Consider the following 18,993-nt stretch of genomic DNA (forward strand, 5'->3'; position numbering starts at 1 on the left):
AGGACAACCTGGGTTTCAGTCCTCTAAGTCTTCCAAGCCACTTTAGCTTCCCTTTAGTGGCACACAACCACCATGTTAGGAGGCAGAACCCATTACTTTCTCCCAGGGTGGTGATCCATCGACATATGGGTACTCCAGATTGTTCAGCATGGTTATCCATGGTCGTTTCTTTCTGCTCCACCACACCTTCCTCACATCATGCAATCCCACAGACCTTACCTGAAGTTCATGGTAGGCCAGGAGCATTTTTAGTTTGCTCTGTTCTCCTTCTGTCTCATCAGTGGTCCTTTGATGTTCACAAAAGTGGTGGAGGTCAGAGATACTAGTTCCCCTACCTGGACCAGTTGTTGTTAAAGGCAAGTTCACTTGTAGACCACCTCCAGAGAACGGCAAACCTCTTAACAACATTGGGGCTCACAATCAACCAGGCTAAGTCAACACTGATGCCTTCACAGAGGATTCCTTTTATAGGAGCTGTGTTGGACACAGTGCGGTACAAGGCCTTCCCTCTGTCTGAAACGGCCCAGGACATTTGGGCTATGATACCGATGTTTCATCTACGCTCCTGGACCTTGGTGAGAGTAGTTCTGAAGCTTCTTGGTCTGCAGTGGACTCTGAAGTCCCAGTTGATCCAGCACCAATGCAACCTCTCAGAAGCCATCCATGTTTTGGAGATGACAGCATGTGATCTGCAATGGTGGCTACTCAATTGCGATTGGACCAATGGCAGTCCCTCTCCCTCTGCTGGGTTGTGGAGGTAGCGATTATAGGACTCTGGTCTCCAGTACAAACCTGGCTCCATACCTTTTGGGCGGACAATCCCAGCTGGTGCTTCATGAATGGGATCTGCAGCCGAAGTGGCACAAGACTTCTTCCGACAACGATGAGAACCTTTGCTAACTCTTTTTGCCACTGTTGAGAATGCACAGTGTCTAAAACTTTTTGCACATTGAAGCACAAGACTCCTGTACGCCTTCCTGCCTTTGCCTGTCATGCCCTGAGTTCATATGAAGAACAGGAGCGACGGGGCCAAGTCATCCTAGTGGCTCTGGATGGGGCCAGCAGAGTGTGGTACCTGGAACTTCTGGGCATTAGTCCTGTCCCCTGATCACGTTGCCACTCTAGAGCATCTTCTGTAGCATCAGCATGGGAGGGTAAGGCACCCAAACCTGCTCAATATACGGCTCTGTGCATAAATGATATGAGCCATCAAATGATTAAGTATTCTCTACAGATATGACCTACCGGTACGATTGTTCGTAGCAACTTCTTTATATAAACCTTTTGAATTGCTTTAGTCATTATTATATAATATCTACTATCAACGGTGAGTAAATCTGGCATTAGCATAGTCAATGTACACTCGTGAGTTTAACTTGGTGTTATGTTGAACTTTGATATTGTGCATTTGATACAGGTATAGGTTGATAATATTGACTTCAGTATTTTGACAACCAAATTATCCAATATAAGTGTCATCCAGTCCACCAGATCGTTACAATGTCCAAGGGCAAAAGCAGAAACATCTTGCTCCACAACTGTACATTTGTCAGCACTTTTTAGTAGTAATTAACATCCTCAATATAAGAAACCCAAGTCCACCTGTGCCATTGCTGACCTCTCCATGGGAGCAGGGGACACAGTCGAAGCAGCAGGCTGGCTCCCCTTCTCTGGCGGCCTTTCTGTACCCAGGAGAACAACTCTCACTGCAGACAGAGCGGGGGACCTGCAGGAAGAAAAGAGGACTGTATTCAAAAGATGAAGGACATGGGTAACGCTTCCTGCATGGGTAGGAACAACACCTATCAGCAGGGCTTATGGAATTATTTTGTTTTTTAATGGGGTAATACCAAAAAAGGGGGCAGACTAGTCCCAGACATATTTGTTCACACTGAATTTGGACTGTTGATTGGGGGGGGGGGGGACACAAAATCCAACTCGCCTACCTACCCACCAAGCCATGTCTCACATAGTACTCAATGTCTACCCCCTTCTGCTTACATGTTATCCATTGCCCTTTCCCCTGAAGTTAAATACTTTTATTGGACATTACCAACACTACTCCATGGGTGTGTTGTCCCTTGTATTTAACAGAATCAATGCTCCTTAGAACAGGTGCTATACTACATATATGGCAGTACCTGTACTTTTCTTTTATACTTCTCAACACTGCTGCTATATTTTTACTGGAAAGTTGTATGTCTCAAGCTGTGACCCAGCATTTATATAACACTTAACTTGTGTACCAAAGTGTGAGGCCAAAACACTTTCTCAGGAGACTACTGCCGAGTGCCAGGGTTGCTTCTTTCTCCTACCACCCTGTAGTTCCTACCTCTTTATCACACTCATCCATGTTATTTTTAGCCTTGGTTTCTTCCTTTGTCACTGTTTACCCCTATATCTCTCCCCCCTCCTTTCTCTGCTTTTCTCGGGCCAATGTCTGATGATGGAAAATAATTCACAATCTACCAAAAAATGAGTACCGATGCTCAGCACCTGCAACCACCCGCAACAATTAAGCACTGCATTTACATTACTGTTGGTGAAAACACTGCATATGCTGAAATGACTCTCAACACTGGATCAGATGGCAGCCAGGAGTGGGCAAGGGTGAAATGGAGAGTGTCATTCACACCAACAATAGGATCCATTCTGTAAGCTCAGCTAATGCTTCCACCTGCTTAGAAGAATGTGCTCCGTCAAGCTGAGGCAAAAACACCAAAGGGCTCAGGCTGCTGCCCTGTATGGATGATAGATTTACTAAGATTATATAATCTGTGCTCAGTGGCCTATCAAAGTGCCATGTGCCCTTTATCAGCCTTGGTTGGGTGGCTAAAGACAGCCATAAACAGAGTGCAAGAGTCGCTAGCACGTCCTTAAACTGTACATTCCAAGCTAATGATAGCAACACCACTGCTGCAGAAGAAAGAACAATACAGCTCCAAACAACTGTACCCTACAGATGAAGAGACAACTTGTATTGACTCCTTAGATGCCAAACGACCCCCCACTCAATTCATAAATACTCCATTCACACATTGAGGATTGTTACTGCTCAACTAACTCTTGCACCTGTTTTTATATAGGGGATTGTAAGCACTTGTTCTATAAATGCATGCTGTTGCCTGCCCTGCAGAAATGCATTTTTGCAGAGGCGCATTAGTCTGAAAATGTCAGAACAGGCTGGTGCCTGAGAGTGATTCGGGCAGAGTCGGTCACACCTGGTCACCTTTGGCACATGACTTAATGATATCTCTCAATCCTCTTAACACACACAGTAATTAGCAAACTGAAGAGGGAGATAACAATCACTGGCCTAGATACACTGAAACTACATCAGATCGTCCACAAACCCACACAAGTTGCTGGACACATTCTAGATGTCATTTTTGCGAATACAGAACTAGTTACCTTTCAAACAATAACTCCACTCACATGATCAGACCACCATTTGCTTGCTTTCCAACATAAAACAACTCGCCTAAAACCACCCTGCATGCTTCCATCTATCGACCATGGAACAAACTCAATTTTGAACACTTAGAAACAGAGCCAACTTCCAGTACAGATCTAGACACAATACATTTTGTTCAAAAACGATATGAGTGGCTACAGGAAGCTTTTAATATCCTAAAACCACTAAAAACAACATAGCAGAACAAAAGAAAACAGACACCTTGTAGAACTACATAACTAAAACAGATAAAACAACAAATTAGAAAGCGCCAATGTGCGTGGTTCAAAACTAACACCAATCAAGGCAAACTTCACCTACAGAAACTTAATAGGTTATACAAGTCTGCTATCAAAAAAACTAAAACAAATACTATTCAGACAGAATTAAAAATGCTAAATGTGCAACTAAAAAATTCTACAAAATTCTCACTAAATTTCGTAAACAAAATTGCCTAACAGGTGCTCATCCCATTACTCAAGAATTCACACACAAACTGACAAATCATTACGCGGCCAAAGCAGACACATTGGACTCTTATTTAAAACCAAGAAAAACCACCAGCACCAACTCTTTTCCAAAATAACAATCCAAGAATATGCTAACCCAGCCTCTTCATTCCTTGTAACAAATTTCACATGATGAATTTATGGACCTGATCAAAGCAAGCAGGCCTGCCGGCAGACCGTCTGCACCTTACCCACCCCAAACCTTCAAGAGAATTCTTATAACAACCTCTGCTGCCACACCAGTAAGAAGAATCATCAACAATTCCTTAACTACTGGAATATTTCTAGAAGAACTAAAAAAGTCATACCTACGCCCATTACTAAAGAAAACAAACCTGGACCCGCTGAATCCCGACACCTACAGACCTATTACAAATGGACCTTTCCTGAGCAAACTGATAGAAAGAGCAGCATTTGCCCAGATGTCACAGTTTATTGAAGATTATGCCATACTTTCAGACGTCCAAATGGGATTCCACCCAGAAAGAGGCACTGAATCTGCCCTTGTTCCCTTCTGGGATTACCTCAAGAACACAGTTGCCCAGAATGGGGTTGCTGCACTATCTTTCTTTGACCTCTCAGCTTCCTTTGACACGGTTGACCGTGACACTCTGATAAAAAAAGACTCTTCGAAGCAGGCAGAGGACTGCTCTAGACTGGATCACATCCTACCTTCACAACAGAACTAATGTATTTCATACCCCCCCTTTCTCTTCCAAACCATACTTCACAAAAGCATGGATCTCTCATCTACATATAGTCATTACTAGCTCTAGTCAATCAATTTTCACTTCACATGCTAGAACTATACAGATGACACACAAATACTCCTTAAACTGGAATGCCCCAAATACATTGGAAACCCACCCATTTTCAGTTGTCTCAGAGCCATGGATGACATGGAGCCATTTCAAATTGAATGCTTCCAAAATGGAAATACTTGTGTGGCGTGGACTGATGATCTGGGAACACTGCCTGAAGTATTGAAGGAAGTAAGAAACCTCAGAATTATCATGCACTCCAAGCTATCCATGAATGCCCAAGTGGCCAAACTAGCAAGATCAAGTTTTGTTACTTGATAGACCTGGCATCTTTGGCGTGGTTACCCCTGACTTTTTGCCTCTACCTCCTGTATTTTTGATGCTATGCTGGATTTCGATTTTGCTGGTTTAGATGCTTTGGGCACTTTGCCACTGCTGATCAGTGTCAAAGTGCAAGTGCTCCCTTGGTAAATTGTTGTATTGATTGGTTATCCATGATTGGTATATTTGTTCCACCTGTTAGCCCCTAGTAAAGTGCACTGCGTGTGCCTAGGCTGGTGATTCAAATGCTACTAGTGGGCTGCAGCACTGATTGTGCCACCCACAGGAGTAGCGCTAAAATGATGTCTTAGGCCTGCCTGCAGTGCCTATGTGCAGTCCAGGACTGCCATGTCGACCTGGCCAGTGCACCCACTGACCAGGCCTTATCCTTCCCTTTCTGTACATGTCAGGCATCCCTATGGTGGCCCTAGGTACCCCCCTGGGCTGGGTACAGTGTATCTGAAAGGTAGGGCATGTACTGAGGTGTGTAACATGCCCTGGTAGTGAATTACAGCCATTTTCGTTTTTCACTGCTGAGAGGCTATCTTGCCCATAGGATAGAATGGGGAAGGCTGTTTACATGCCTATCTTCCCATAAGGGCAAGATAGAAAATCCAAGTTTGGTATCTCTGTGTTCAGAATTTAATTATACATCTTTTTAGCAAGATGGTTTTTAAATTCACTGTGTGGGAATAGCACTATTTAGAAAGTAGCTATTCTCCTGTTTAACCTGCCTGTGTGCTGGTTGGCTGACTGGTGTCAGGTGATGTGCTAGGTGGCTCCAGGAGCCTGGATGAGTCAGCAGCAGGGTGAATAGGGAGATCTGCTTTAGATGGGTGGGAGGAGTAGTCCCTGGGTCTGAATAGGGCTGCCCCTGACAAACACAAAGCTGGCCCCACCCCCTGCTGGCCAGGCTGAGGACTCTGCCTCTGCTGGCACAAAGAAGGCTCCACCTCCTGCTGAGCGTCTAACGACCCTGCCCCTCACTCTGAAAGGAACCAGGTGCTCCAGAGCAGAGCACACCCAGGAACCGGTTTGAGCAGGGGAATCCCCCCCACTGGAACAAAGAGAGACAAAGACTTGAAGGGGTATAAGAAGAGGACCCCAGACACCTAAAACTTTAGATCACTTTGGAACTAAGAAGAAACCTCTGCCAAGGAGAAAGCTGGAAGAAACTGAAGAGGAGAAGACTGCCTGCTTGCTGTTTTGCTTTGCTGCCAAGGAGAGGGGAAGGACTTTGCTGTGTCCCCTTCTTTTGATTCTGATCTCCAAGGGCCTGAGAAGAGCTGGCTCCCTGTTAAGAAGTCCCAGGAACAAAAGGACTTCACCACCAGCTCCCCTGGAACTCTGCTGAGAGAGTTCTGACCTGCCTTGGAGTGCTTGCCCAGTCTTGGGGCTTCAGGAGGTCGTTTTGCTGTGTTTGGGAGCTGGGAAGCAGAAGCGTGAACAAGAGTGACTGGTACCCAACGCATCATCCGATTGCGTGTCGCAAGACGAGAGTGCGTGGAAAATTTCATCGCGGCACCATCGCAACACGCAGGGTCCCCGCATCGCCGAGTGCGTCGAGCATCGTCCCGAAGCGTGAAGCTTCCTGCCATTGCGAGGGTTGTCGCAGAACCAGTTGCGGGCCGCACCACTGGCGGTGCGTGAAAAGTCTCCAATCGCTGCGTGCGTCGACGCAGAGTCCCGTTCCGTGGCGCATCGAGAATTGCGGCGCCGGAAGGCAACGCTGCGCCACGCATCGCACCACATCGAAGAGTGTCGCATCGAACCTGTGCGTGAAGCTTCCCCCTAAGAAACCTACGCAACGAAGGCCAAAGTCATCGCATCCTCCCCTTACAGATCGGAGCCGGCGCATCCACCTCTGCTGCGTGAAGCAGGGCTGCTGCAAAGCCTCCCCAGGATCTCAGGAGTATCGCATCGCCTTTGCAAGCTTCCTTGTTATAGCTTTTGGGAACCTTATCGCAACTACAGGTACTGTTGGGCACGAAAGTGTCGCATTTTGTGCATTGAGAGTCGCATTGTGCAGGACACTGACTTTTACATCCTGGAGTACTTTCTGCAAACTCTGAACTATCTTTAAAGTAACCTTTTTGAAGTATATGTTGGTTTGTCTGTAATATTTGGTCTTGTGAAGTTTTTAGTAAAGATACCTTATTTTTCTAAAACTGGTGTGGAGTAAATCTGTGGTGTTTTCACTGTGTTACTGTGAGTGTTGGTACAAATACTTTACACATTGCCTTTGATAGCCTAGACTGCTCAGGCCAAGCTACCTAGAGGGTGAGCAGGGGTTATCTTAACAGTGTATCCCCCTTTCCCTGACTAGAAGCAAGGGTCCCTACTTGGACAGTGGTACCTACCCTGCCAACTAGAGACCCCCAGATCTAACATTGGTGGTCAGCGGTGAGGATTGAACTTGTATTTGTACTTGACCCACAGTAATTGGTGTACATCACTAGGAGTGCAGACCAATAGACAACCACATACTATATTTTTGATTCTATTTTTGAGTAACTCTTCAAGAGCATCATGTCTCAGGTGGCAACAAGTGAGAGGGCAGAATTGAAGTTTTCCATTGCGGATCTGTATTCGTACAAGGCTGAGGAGCTCAGGCAATTCTGCAAAGACCTTGGTTGCCCTGTGAAAAGCGGAGCTAGAAAGGATGTGCTACAAAGAGTCTTGAAGGCCTGGTGGGAGGCCCGAGAGGAAAGTGATGCAAATGAAGAGGATGGTTTTGTTCCCCAAGATCTGCCTGTGGGCAGACCAGTCTCAAGGGCTGGCAGCTCCCATTCCAGTAGGGGGCTCACTCCAGAGGAGCTGGAGGAGAATCAAAGGGTGAGAGACCATGAAATGGAAATGATGAAAATGAAAATGAAGCAATTGGAAGTAGAGAAGGACAAGGCGGCGGAGGAGAGCAAGAATGCCCGTGCCTTGGAAGAGAAGAAATTGCTTCTGGCTCATGAAGTGAGCATGAGAGAACTGGACATCAAGGCCAAGCAGGTGGAGTCCGGTTCAAATGGTGGCAGCGCACAGCCAGTGCAGGGGGGTAAAGTATATATCCCCAAGGATTTAGTACAGAATTACAATAGGAGTGAGGATATCTATGCCTGGTTCACATCGTATGAAATTGCATTGAGGATGAATGGGGTACCTGAACAGCATTGCGGGGCGGGCCTGTGGAAACATTTTGAGGCTTCTGGGAGGAGTGCTCTAGAGCCCTTAGAATTAGCAGGTGCCATGACCTATCCCAATATGAAGGAGGCCCTATGTCTCAGGTATGGACTTACTCCAGAGCAGTATAGACTGCAGTTTAGAAATTCCAAGAAGAAAGAGTCTGAGACTTGGATGGAGTGTGTGAATCTGTACTCGCGGGCACTGGAAGGTTGGATGAAGGGCAGCAAGGTAACTGATTATAAGGGGTTGTTACATTTAATTAGTTGGGAGCACTTGAGTAGTCTATGTGTTCCAGAGCTGCGCCAGCATCTTTTAGATAGCAAGTTGACGGACCCCATTGAGCTTGCTAAGGAGGCGGACCGCTGGACCAGTACCAGGGTCCACAGAGGAATTGTGGGTACCATTGCCAAAGGTGGGCAGGGTCTCCAGCAGAAGAGTGGGGGGGACAAGGGTAACCAAAAGGAGTTCTCACAAGGGCCCCAAAATAGTTCCCAGGGTAACCAGTCCCAGCCCCCCAAGTCAAAACCCAAACCAACCTGGCCCCCTAAGGGCAGGTCGGATAACAAGGGTCCCATTAAGTGTTATCACTGTCAGGAATTGGGTCACAAAGCTCCTGTGTGTCCCAAGAAATCCCAGGCACCCACTGGTGCTCCAACACCGGGTATAGCTAGTGTAGCTTTTGGGGGGGATTTAATTTCTAGTGATTTGGAGGGTTTAGCAGTTATGTCCCTTGTCTCTTTAGGAGACACAGAGATGGTCCAGGAAACCCCTGTCCCTGATAACACTAAGAAGTACAGGCAGTGGGTGACCATCAATGGGAGGAGGGTGGAGGCTCTCAGGGACACTGGAGCCAGTGTGACTACGGTCAGGTGTCAGTGGGTCCCTGAGGAGCTGATCATTCCAGACGTACTTCACCCAGTAGTGTCAGCTGACAACTCTGTGCGCCTTTGCAAGGTAGCACATGTTCCCTTTGAGTGGGGGGGGGGTCTCAGGTCCTCTCAAAGTTGTTGTGAGTCCATCCATGCCGGTAGACTGTCTGCTAGGTAATGACCTGGAGAGTTCCCCGTGGAAGGAGGTGGAACGCCAGGCTCATTTGGAGATGTTGGGTTTGCCTGAGTGGGTCTGTGTGACCACCCGGTCCATGGCAGCCAGACAGGGTTGTGAAGCAGACCTGGAGCCTGAAACAGTGGCCCAGGTCCCTGCCAGAAAGAGGAAGGGCAAGGGGCGTGGTGCGTCCACCCCCGCTGTTCCCACGGTCCAGGAAGGAGCAGAACCTACGGGGGATGCCCTGGAGCCTACAGGGCAACAGGTCGCTGAGCTGGGAGACATACCTGAGCTGACCCATTGGCAGCAAGAGGGTGGTCCCTCCAGAGAGGAGTTCTGCCGTGCGCAGAAGACATGCCCTACTCTTGAAGGTCTGCGGCACCAGGCTGCAGACCAGGCAGCAGGTGCTGATCCGAAGAACTTTTTTCTCTACTGGGAGAATGACTTGTTGTACAGTGAGCCTAGGTTTGCTGAGCCCAGTGGATCACGTACCCTGGTGGTACCCGCAGGGTTCAGAGACTTCCTACTGGGTCTGGCTCACGACGTGCCGCTTGCAGGACATCTCGGGCAGGACAAGACCCGACAAAGGCTTGCCACCCACTTTTACTGGCCCGGGATGAAGACGGACGTCGCTTCCTTTTGTAAATCATGCCAGACTTGCCAGGCAAGTGGCAAGGCTGGAGGAAAATGCAAAGGCCCTCTCCAGCCTTTTCCGGTAGTGAGCACCCCTTTCGAGCGGGTGAGAATAGATATTGTGGGGCCACTGGACCCCAGGACCGCCTTAGGCAACAGGTTCATCCTGGTCCTGGTGGATCATGCCACCCGGTACCCGGAGGCTATCCCTCTCAGGACAACCACAGCCCCGGTGGTGGGCCGTGCGTTGATGGGGATCTTTTCCCGTGTGGGTTTCCCCAAAGAGGTGGTATCTGACCGGGGTACCAACTTCATCTCCAGGTATATGAAGTCTCTGTGGGAGGAGTGTGGGGTAACTTATAAGTTCACCACTCCTTACCACCCTCAAGGAAATGGGTTGGTTGAAAGGTTCAACCGGACCCTGAAAGGCATGATCATGGGGCTGACAGAGCCCATGAGACGGAAGTGGGACGTCTTTTTGCCATGCCTATTATTTGCCTACAGGGAGGTACCACAAAAGTCTCTAGGGTTCAGTCCCTTTGAGCTTTTGTACGGGCACCCTGTTAGAGGACCTCTCAGTCTGGTGAAGGAGGGTTGGGAGAAATCCCCGGGGAAAACCCCTCAGGATGTGTTCAGCTATGTGCTGGCCATCCGCAACCAGACACAGCGCTTCCGGGCCCTCGCTCAGGCGAACCTGGAAGCCAGCCAGGATGAGATGAAGAGGTGGTATGACCAGCATACCACTCTGATGGAATTTCAACCTGGGCAGATGGTGTGGGTGATGGCGCCAGTGGAGCCTTGCGCGCTCCAGGACAAGTGGACTGGGCCATATGAGGTGGTGGAGCGCAAGAGTGAGGTGACCTACCTGGTCAACTAGCGATCTCCCAGGAACCCCATGAGGGTCCTACACGTGAACCGCCTCAAACCCCATTTTGAGAGGTCTGAAATAACAATGCTACTTGCTACAGATGCAGGTATGGAGGATGATAGCGATCCTCTTCCTGACCTCCTGGCAGCTAAGGAGCAAGATGGGTCAGTGGATGGAGTGGTCCTCTCGCCCACCCTGACCCCAGAACAGCAGAGGGACTGTCGCCATGTGTTGGGTCAGTTTGCATCTCTGTTCTCCCTGACCCCCGGTATCACCAACTGGTGTGTCCATGACGTGGACACGGGAGATAGCATGCCTGTGAAACAGAAGTTTTACCGGGTGGCTGACAAGGTCAGGGCCAGCATCAAGAAGGAGGTTTCTAAGATGTTGGAGCTAGGGGTGATTGAGCCCTCCAGCAGCCCCTGGGCTAGCCCAGTGGTACTTGTACCGAAAGCTGCTGCGCCAGGTGCCACTCCAGAACTTAGGTTTTGTGTGGACTACCGTGGGCTCAATGCTGTCACGAAGACTGACGCACACCCCATCCCCAGAGCTGATGAGCTCGTGGATCGGTTGGGAGCTGCCAACTACCTCAGTACGTTTGATTTAACTTCTGGGTACTGGCAGATTGCCTTAACTGATGGGGCCAAGGAGAGGTCTGCGTTTTCAACGCCAGAGGGGCACTTCCAGTTCCGTGTCATGCCCTTTGGGTTGAAGAACGCCCCTGCCACATTCCAGAGACTGGTCAACCAGGTACTGTCCGGGCTGGGGCAATTCAGCGCCGCATATCTGGATGACATCGCTGTGTTCTGCTCCACTTGGGAAGAACACTTGCAACACCTCTGCGCAGTGTTGAAGGCTCTGCATAGTGCAGGCCTCACTATCAAGGCCAGTAAGTGCCAGATAGGGCAGGGTTCGGTGGTGTATTTGGGACACCAGGTAGGAAGCGGCCAGGTGGCGCCCCTACAAGCCAAGATAGATACCATCCGGGCTTGGGAACCCCCCAAAACCCAGACAGCGGTGAGAGCCTTCTTAGGACTCACCGGGTACTATCGCCGTTTTGTCAAGGGGTATGGCACCATTGTGGCTCCCTTGACAGAACTAACTTCCAAGAAGTTACCGAAGAAAGTGATTTGGACCAGTGCCTGCCAAGAAGCTTTTGATGCCCTGAAGGAGGCCATGTGTACAGCACCTGTACTCAAGGCGCCTGACTTCTCCAAGGAATTCATAGTGCAGACAGACGCTTCTGAGCATGGAGTGGGAGCGGTGCTCTCACAACTAAATGATGAGGACTTGGACCAACCTGTAGCTTTCATTAGTAGGAGGCTACTTCCCAGGGAACAGAGGTGGAGTGCGATTGAAAGGGAAGCTTTTGCTGTGGTCTGGGCGCTGAAGAAGCTGAGGCCCTACTTGTTTGGGACTCACTTCCGGGTTCAGACGGACCACAGGCCCCTCAGATGGTTGATGCAGATGAGGGGTGAGAATCCTAAGCTGTTGAGGTGGTCCATTTCCCTACAGGGGATGGACTTTACGGTGGAACACCGCCCCGGTACAGAACACGCCAACGCTGATGGTCTGTCCAGGTTTTTCCGCCTTAGCGATGAGAACTCCCAAGAGGGTGGGTAGTTCTCCCCACTTTCAGCTGGAGGGGACACGTGTTAGACCTGGCATCTTTGGCGTGGTTACCCCTGACTTTTTGCCTCTACCTCCTGTATTTTTGATGCTATGCTGGATTTCGATTTTGCTGGTTTAGATGCTTTGGGCACTTTGCCACTGCTGATCAGTGTCAAAGTGCAAGTGCTCCCTTGGTAAATTGTTGTATTGATTGGTTATCCATGATTGGTATATTTGTTCCACCTGTTAGCCCCTAGTAAAGTGCACTGCGTGTGCCAGGGCTGGTGATTCAAATGCTACTAGTGGGCTGCAGCACTGATTGTGCCACCCACAGGAGTAGCGCTAAAATGATGTCTTAGGCCTGCCTGCAGTGCCTATGTGCAGTCCAGGACTGCCATGTCGACCTGGCCAGTGCACCCACTGACCAGGCCTTATCCTTCCCTTTCTGTACATGTCAGGCATCCCTATGGTGGCCCTAGGTACCCCCCTGGGCTGGGTACAGTGTATCTGAAAGGTAGGGCATGTACTGAGGTGTGTAACATGCCCTGGTAGTGAATTACAGCCATTTTCGTTTTTCACTGCTGAGAGGCTATCTTGCCCATAGGATAGAATGGGGAAGGCTGTTTACATGCCTATCTTCCCATAAGGGCAAGATAGAAAATCCAAGTTTGGTATCTCTGTGTTCAGAATTTAATTATACATCTTTTTAGCAAGATGGTTTTTAAATTCACTGTGTGGGAATAGCACTTTTTAGAAAGTAGCTATTCTCCTGTTTAACCTTCCTGTGTGCCTGTGTGCTGGTTGGCTGACTGGTGTCAGGTGATGTGCTAGGTGGCTCCAGGAGCCTGGATGAGTCAGCAGCAGGGTGAATAGGGAGATCTGCTTTAGATGGGTGGGAGGAGTAGTCCCTGGGTCTGAATAGGGCTGCCCCTGACAAACACAAAGCTGGCCCCACCCCCTGCTGGCCAGGCTGAGGACTCTGCCTCTGCTGGCACAAAGAAGGCTCCACCTCCTGCTGAGCGTCTAACGACCCTGCCCCTCACTCTGAAAGGAACCAGGTGCTCCAGAGCAGAGCACACCCAGGAACCGGTTTGAGCAGGGGAATCCCCCCACTGGAACAAAGAGAGACAAAGACTTGGAGGGGTATAAGAAGAGGACCCCAGACACCTAAAACTTTAGATCACTTTGGAACTAAGAAGAAACCTCTGCCAAGGAGAAAGCTGGAAGAAACTGAAGAGGAGAAGACTGCCTGCTTGCTGTTTTGCTTTGCTGCCAAGGAGAGGGGAAGGACTTTGCTGTGTCCCCTTCTTTTGATTCTGATCTCCAAGGGCCTGAGAAGAGCTGGCTCCCTGTTAAGAAGTCCCAGGAACAAAAGGACTTCACCACCAGCTCCCCTGGAACTCTGCTGAGAGAGTTCTGACCTGCCTTGGAGTGCTTGCCCAGTCTTGGGGCTTCAGGAGGTCGTTTTGCTGTGTTTGGGAGCTGGGAAGCAGAAGCGTGAACAAGAGTGACTGGTACCCAACGCATCATCCGATTGCGTGTCGCAAGACGAGAGTGCGTGGAAAATTTCATCGCGGCACCATCGCAACACGCAGGGTCCCCGCATCGCCGAGTGCGTCGAGCATCGTCCCGAAGCGTGAAGCTTCCTGCCATTGCGAGGGTTGTCGCAGAACCAGTTGCGGGCCGCACCACTGCCGGTGCGTGAAAAGTCTCCAATCGCTGCGTGCGTCGACGCAGAGTCCCGTTCCGTGGCGCATCGAGAATTGCGGCGCCGGAAGGCAACGTTGCGCCACGCATCGCACCACATCGAAGAGTGTCGCATCGAACCTGTGCGTAAAGCTTCCCCCTAAGAAACCTACGCAACGAAGGCCAAAGTCATCGCATCCTCCCCTTACAGATCGGAGCCGGCGCATCCACCTCTGCTGCGTGAAGCAGGGCTGCTGCAAAGCCTCCCCAGGATCTCAGGAGTATCGCATCGCCTTTGCAAGCTTCCTTGTTATAGCTTTTGGGAACCTTATCGCAACTACAGGTACTGTTGGGCACGAAAGTGTCGCATTTTGTGCATTGAGAGTCGCATTGTGCAGGACACTGACTTTTACATCCTGGAGTACTTTCTGCAAACTCTGAACTATCTTTAAAGTAACCTTTTTGAAGTATATGTTGGTTTGTCTGTAATATTTGGTCTTGTGAAGTTTTTAGTAAAGATACCTTATTTTTCTAAAACTGGTGTGGAGTAAATCTGTGGTGTTTTCACTGTGTTACTGTGAGTGTTGGTACAAATACTTTACACATTGCCTTTGATAGCCTAGACTGCTCAGGCCAAGCTACCTAGAGGGTGAGCAGGGGTTATCTTAACAGTGTATCCCCCTTTCCCTGACTAGAAGCAAGGGTCCCTACTTGGACAGTGGTACCTACCCTGCCAACTAGAGACCCCCAGATCTAACATTACTATAACAACTCTGCGACAAATCTTTCCCCACCTGGGATTTCCACACAAGGTCCTGGCAACCATCTCTCTTGTTCTGTCCAAACTAGATTGCGCCAGTAGCCTCTACCACAGATCATCTTTAACTACTATGAAAAGACTACAACGGATTCAGAACTGCCAGACTACTCTTACATTTAAAGCTGCAAGCCCACATCTCCCTTGCTTCTAAAGCCCTACCTTGGTTACTGGTTTCCAGAAGATCCACATTCAAGCTGCTTCTTATCACCCACAAAGCAATATATGGAACAGGACCGCTCTTCATTCGGAATAAAATCACAAAACGCATTCATCAAAGGAACCTACTCTCTCAAGTGGCACCTCGCCTCAAAATCCCACCATACAAAAACAAAAACACCGTCCACCTCCTCTTTACTCATCCCAAACCCCCTCCTACTGCTATGAACTTTAAAAAAAAATCTAGATCCTTCCCTCTTCTATTCCCCCACTATTCCGTTTCAATCCAAATAGCAGACAAGCATTTCCACCGCTCAAGTAAATTTCTTATTACCCTATACTAATTTCCCCACTAGTCCTGTTTGGGTTCCGGTGTAGCATGCGACCTGCCAAAAAAACGCTTCAACACCTCATCAGGGGTAGCAAGCACTATATAAATTAAAACCCTTCCCTCTTTAATCCTTCCACTATCTTTTTACAATCCAAATAACAGACTAACATGTCCACAGTTGAAATCAAATTAATTTCCTGTTTCCATTCACTGATTCGCCACTAATCCTTGTTGGGTTCCGCAGTAGCATGATACTCGCCAAAAAGTGCTTTATCACCTCATCCGGATTAGAAAGCGCTATATGAATGCAAACCTTTCCCTCTTCTATGCCTCCACTATCCTTCTCAATCCAAATAAGACTAACATATCCACCACTCAAATTAATTTCATATTTCACTATACTAATTCACCACTAATCCTTTTGTGTTCCGGAGTAGTGTGCTCCTTGCCAAAAAAGCGCTTTGACGCCTTGTCAGGGGTAGTAAGCGATATATGAATGCAATTACAATAAGTAAGGCAGTCTTAACGACTGCTACTTCCATTCAGCGGCGTATGCACATATCACGCCTTTGTATTAACTCTGCCTCCGTTGACCCGGAAGTGCTACTTGCTGTGGCAGACTCTGGTGTTGCTGGTGTAGCGTGACCGACATGCCTTGTCCTTGGAAATTTTTGCCCTGCCTATGCATGTCTATAACTTTCTGTTGCTGGGTTCACCTTCCTTGTTGTTACTGCAGCCTTTTCTGAGCTACAGCATCCAGTGACTTGACAGTACCCCTGCAAAGTCTCCCTTTTAAAGGGAACAGGCAAGTTGTATGCTTCAAGTCTATGAACATTCTGAATCCCCCCTGACATCCCTGGGACCTGGAAAGCAATGGAGGAAACTCCCAATCCCAATTATGATGCATTGGGGCTTTCACAGTTGCTTGTTTCTAAAGTAAGGAATGAACAGCTTGAGGCATTGCCACCTGTTATTGGGGCAGAATGGCCATGAAGTTGGTCTGACCCGTGATTCTGATGGAGGCGAAGAAGACTCAATCTTGTATCCTGGTCTGACCACTTGAAGGACCCATTGGTCTGAGGAAATGTTTTTCTTAGGCCTCTATGAAATAATGTACGCAACCTCCCACCAAACCAAAAAAAAACCATGGTAACTTTCAGCATTGATAGGACCACTGTTGATTTGATCATATCTGTTTCTGGTTCTTAAATTTGCAATCATTCTAGTTCTTCCTTTTGACTTTCCTGGACTGAGTTTGAGCTGCTGCATTCTGGAAGGTTAACTAAAGCAATACTTCTTTCCATAACTCAAGGTCAAAGAAAAGGATATGTGCTGTTGCTGCTGATGCACCTAAAAGAGGAAATATGCGCCCTCTCATTAACAGCCTATGTATCTTCTCTTCTGGACCAAACTGCTGAGTTCCCTCAAATGGCAAAGGAAGAGCAATCGATTTTTGTGCTGTGTCGGTATGCCACTCTTTATATTCCATTGTGCTGCAGTGATGGGACTACTAACTAAAGTGAGCCATGGATGGCATCCAAAGAGATATCCGAGAGTTCCATCTGATGGTCCATCCATTCAAGCAAATCAGAACATTCATTGCCAAGTTCCACAGATTTAAACATCTATGTGAAAGCTGTGATTTAGGATTGAGCTGTATATGACCATGTATAAGAGCTCTTAATACCAGATGCACTGGAGCGGTATTCAAAGATTCCTGGGCAAAACTCACCCTCCTGATTGATGAGTATGATGAGAACGAGTGGGCGAGGAGGTAACGCTGCATTCCTGAGATTTGCCCCATCTGCAGGAGAGGGACCAGTGAGTGCTAGCAAAGAGGACCATGCCTCCCAAAGCTTGATCTGCTAGATCATTTGCAGTGAGCTTTTGGAATCCACCTTCCAATCAATCAATCATTTGTAGAGTGCGGCAACTCACTCATGAGGATCTCGATGTGCTGGAACTGTAGTCGCTGTGGGGAGGTTGTTTATTCAAACAACCAGGTCTTTAGATCTCTTCTGAATTGTTGGAGTGATGGTGCGGTCCTGAGGTGCAGGAGGAGGATGTTCCATGCCTTGGCTGCCAGGTACAATAAGGAGCGCCTTCCAGTGTTGGCTTGATGGAATTGTGAGGTGTCTGTGATGGAGAGGGAGACAGAACAGAGGTGTCTGGATGGTTGGTGGAAGGTTAGGCAGTTGTTGATGTATGCTAGTCCTTCGTTGTGCATGGTCTTGTAGGTGTGGGTCAGCATTTCGAACTGGCATCTCTTCTAGATCGGAAGCGAGTTTAGTATCCTGAGGTGGGGTGTGATGTGGGTCCTTCTGGAGAAGTCAACTATGAGCCTTGCAGCTGAGTTCTGTAATGTTTGGAGTCTCTTCAGGAGATTTGCTGTGATTCCTACATAGTGTTTTACTGTAGTCCAGTCTGCTGGTGATAAGTGCCTGCGTAATGGTTCTTCTGGTGTTTACTGGGAGCCACCTGAAGATCTTGCAGACATTGCGCAGGGTGTAGAAGCAGGCGGAAGAGTCTGCCTTGACTTGTTTCTTCATGGATAGTTTGTTATCCAGGATAATGTCTAGGTTACGGGCCTGGTAAATTGGGTCAGAAATTGTGCCGAGCTCTGCGGGCCACCATGAGCGGTTCCACAGTGAGATGTTGTTCCCTAAGATGAGGACTTCTGTTTTCTCTCAGTTGAGTTTAAGACAGTTGTCCTTCATCCAGTCCGCAACTTTCATCATGCATCTGTGAAAGTTAGCTTTTGTGGTTGGGGGAGTCTGTGGACAGAGAGAGGATGATCTGTGTCTTGTCAGCATAGGAGATGATATCGAGGCTGTGTGATCTGACAGTGTCAGCCAGAGGGGCATGTAGGTGTTGAAGAGGTTTGGGCTAGGGGAGATCCCTGTGGGATCCGCAGATGATCTTCCTTGGCTCTGAGGTGAACAGCACCAGACGGATCTTTTGGCTTCTGCCGGAGAGGTATGAGGAGATCCATTTGAAGGCATTTCCTTGAATCCTGATGCGGTGGAGTCTGTTGATCAGGATGTGGCGAGATACCGTGTCAAACACGGTGGAAAGGTCCAGGAGGATGAAGGCTGCTGTTTCCCCATGGTTCAGGAGGGCTCTGATATCATTAGTGGCTTTGATCAGGGTTGTCTTGGTGCTGTGGTTGGTTTGAAATCCGGATTGGGAAGGGTCCAGGAGGTTGTGTCTTCTAGGTGTTGGGTGAGTTGCTGGCTAATCGCTTTCTCAAGGACTTTTGATGGCTAGGGGAGTAGTGCGATGGGCCTGTAGCTCTTCAGATTGGCTGGGTCGGCGGATGGTTTCTTTAGGAGGGGCCTCACTTCAGCGGGTTTCCATTACTCAGGGAAGAAGGCCGTGGTGATGTTTGTGTTCAGGACCTTCCTGAGATTGTCGCAGATTGTCTTGCTTCCGAGGATGTAGACATGGTGGGATCATGGGTGCCCCAGAGTGCACGGAGTTCATGATGGCAGTAGTGTCTAGCGTGTTGAGGGGTTCTCAGTAGGAGAGTAGGTGTTCGGCGTTTTTGGTGGTGGGTGTGAGTCGGTTGATGCTGTCTGCTGTGGAGGGTTGGCGTTTAAAGGTTTCATAGATGGTCGAGATCTTG

General features: G+C 48.6%; 1 protein-coding gene across 1 annotated transcript in view; it reads right to left on the reverse strand.

The window, feature by feature from the left end:
• The window catches only part of LOC146808509 (vomeronasal type-2 receptor 26-like), a 122,552-nt gene that overhangs the window by 15,757 nt on the left and 87,802 nt on the right, over positions 1-18,993 (reverse strand). The window contains exon 5 of the mRNA XM_085623964.1: positions 1,603-1,726. Coding sequence (XP_085480090.1) covers positions 1,603-1,726 — 124 coding nt within the window. The remainder of the gene's footprint in view (positions 1-1,602; positions 1,727-18,993) is intronic.

This window comes from Triturus cristatus, chromosome 8 (genome assembly GCF_964204655.1).
Source record: "Triturus cristatus chromosome 8, aTriCri1.1, whole genome shotgun sequence".
In the NCBI taxonomy this organism is placed as follows: Eukaryota; Metazoa; Chordata; class Amphibia; order Caudata; family Salamandridae; genus Triturus; species Triturus cristatus.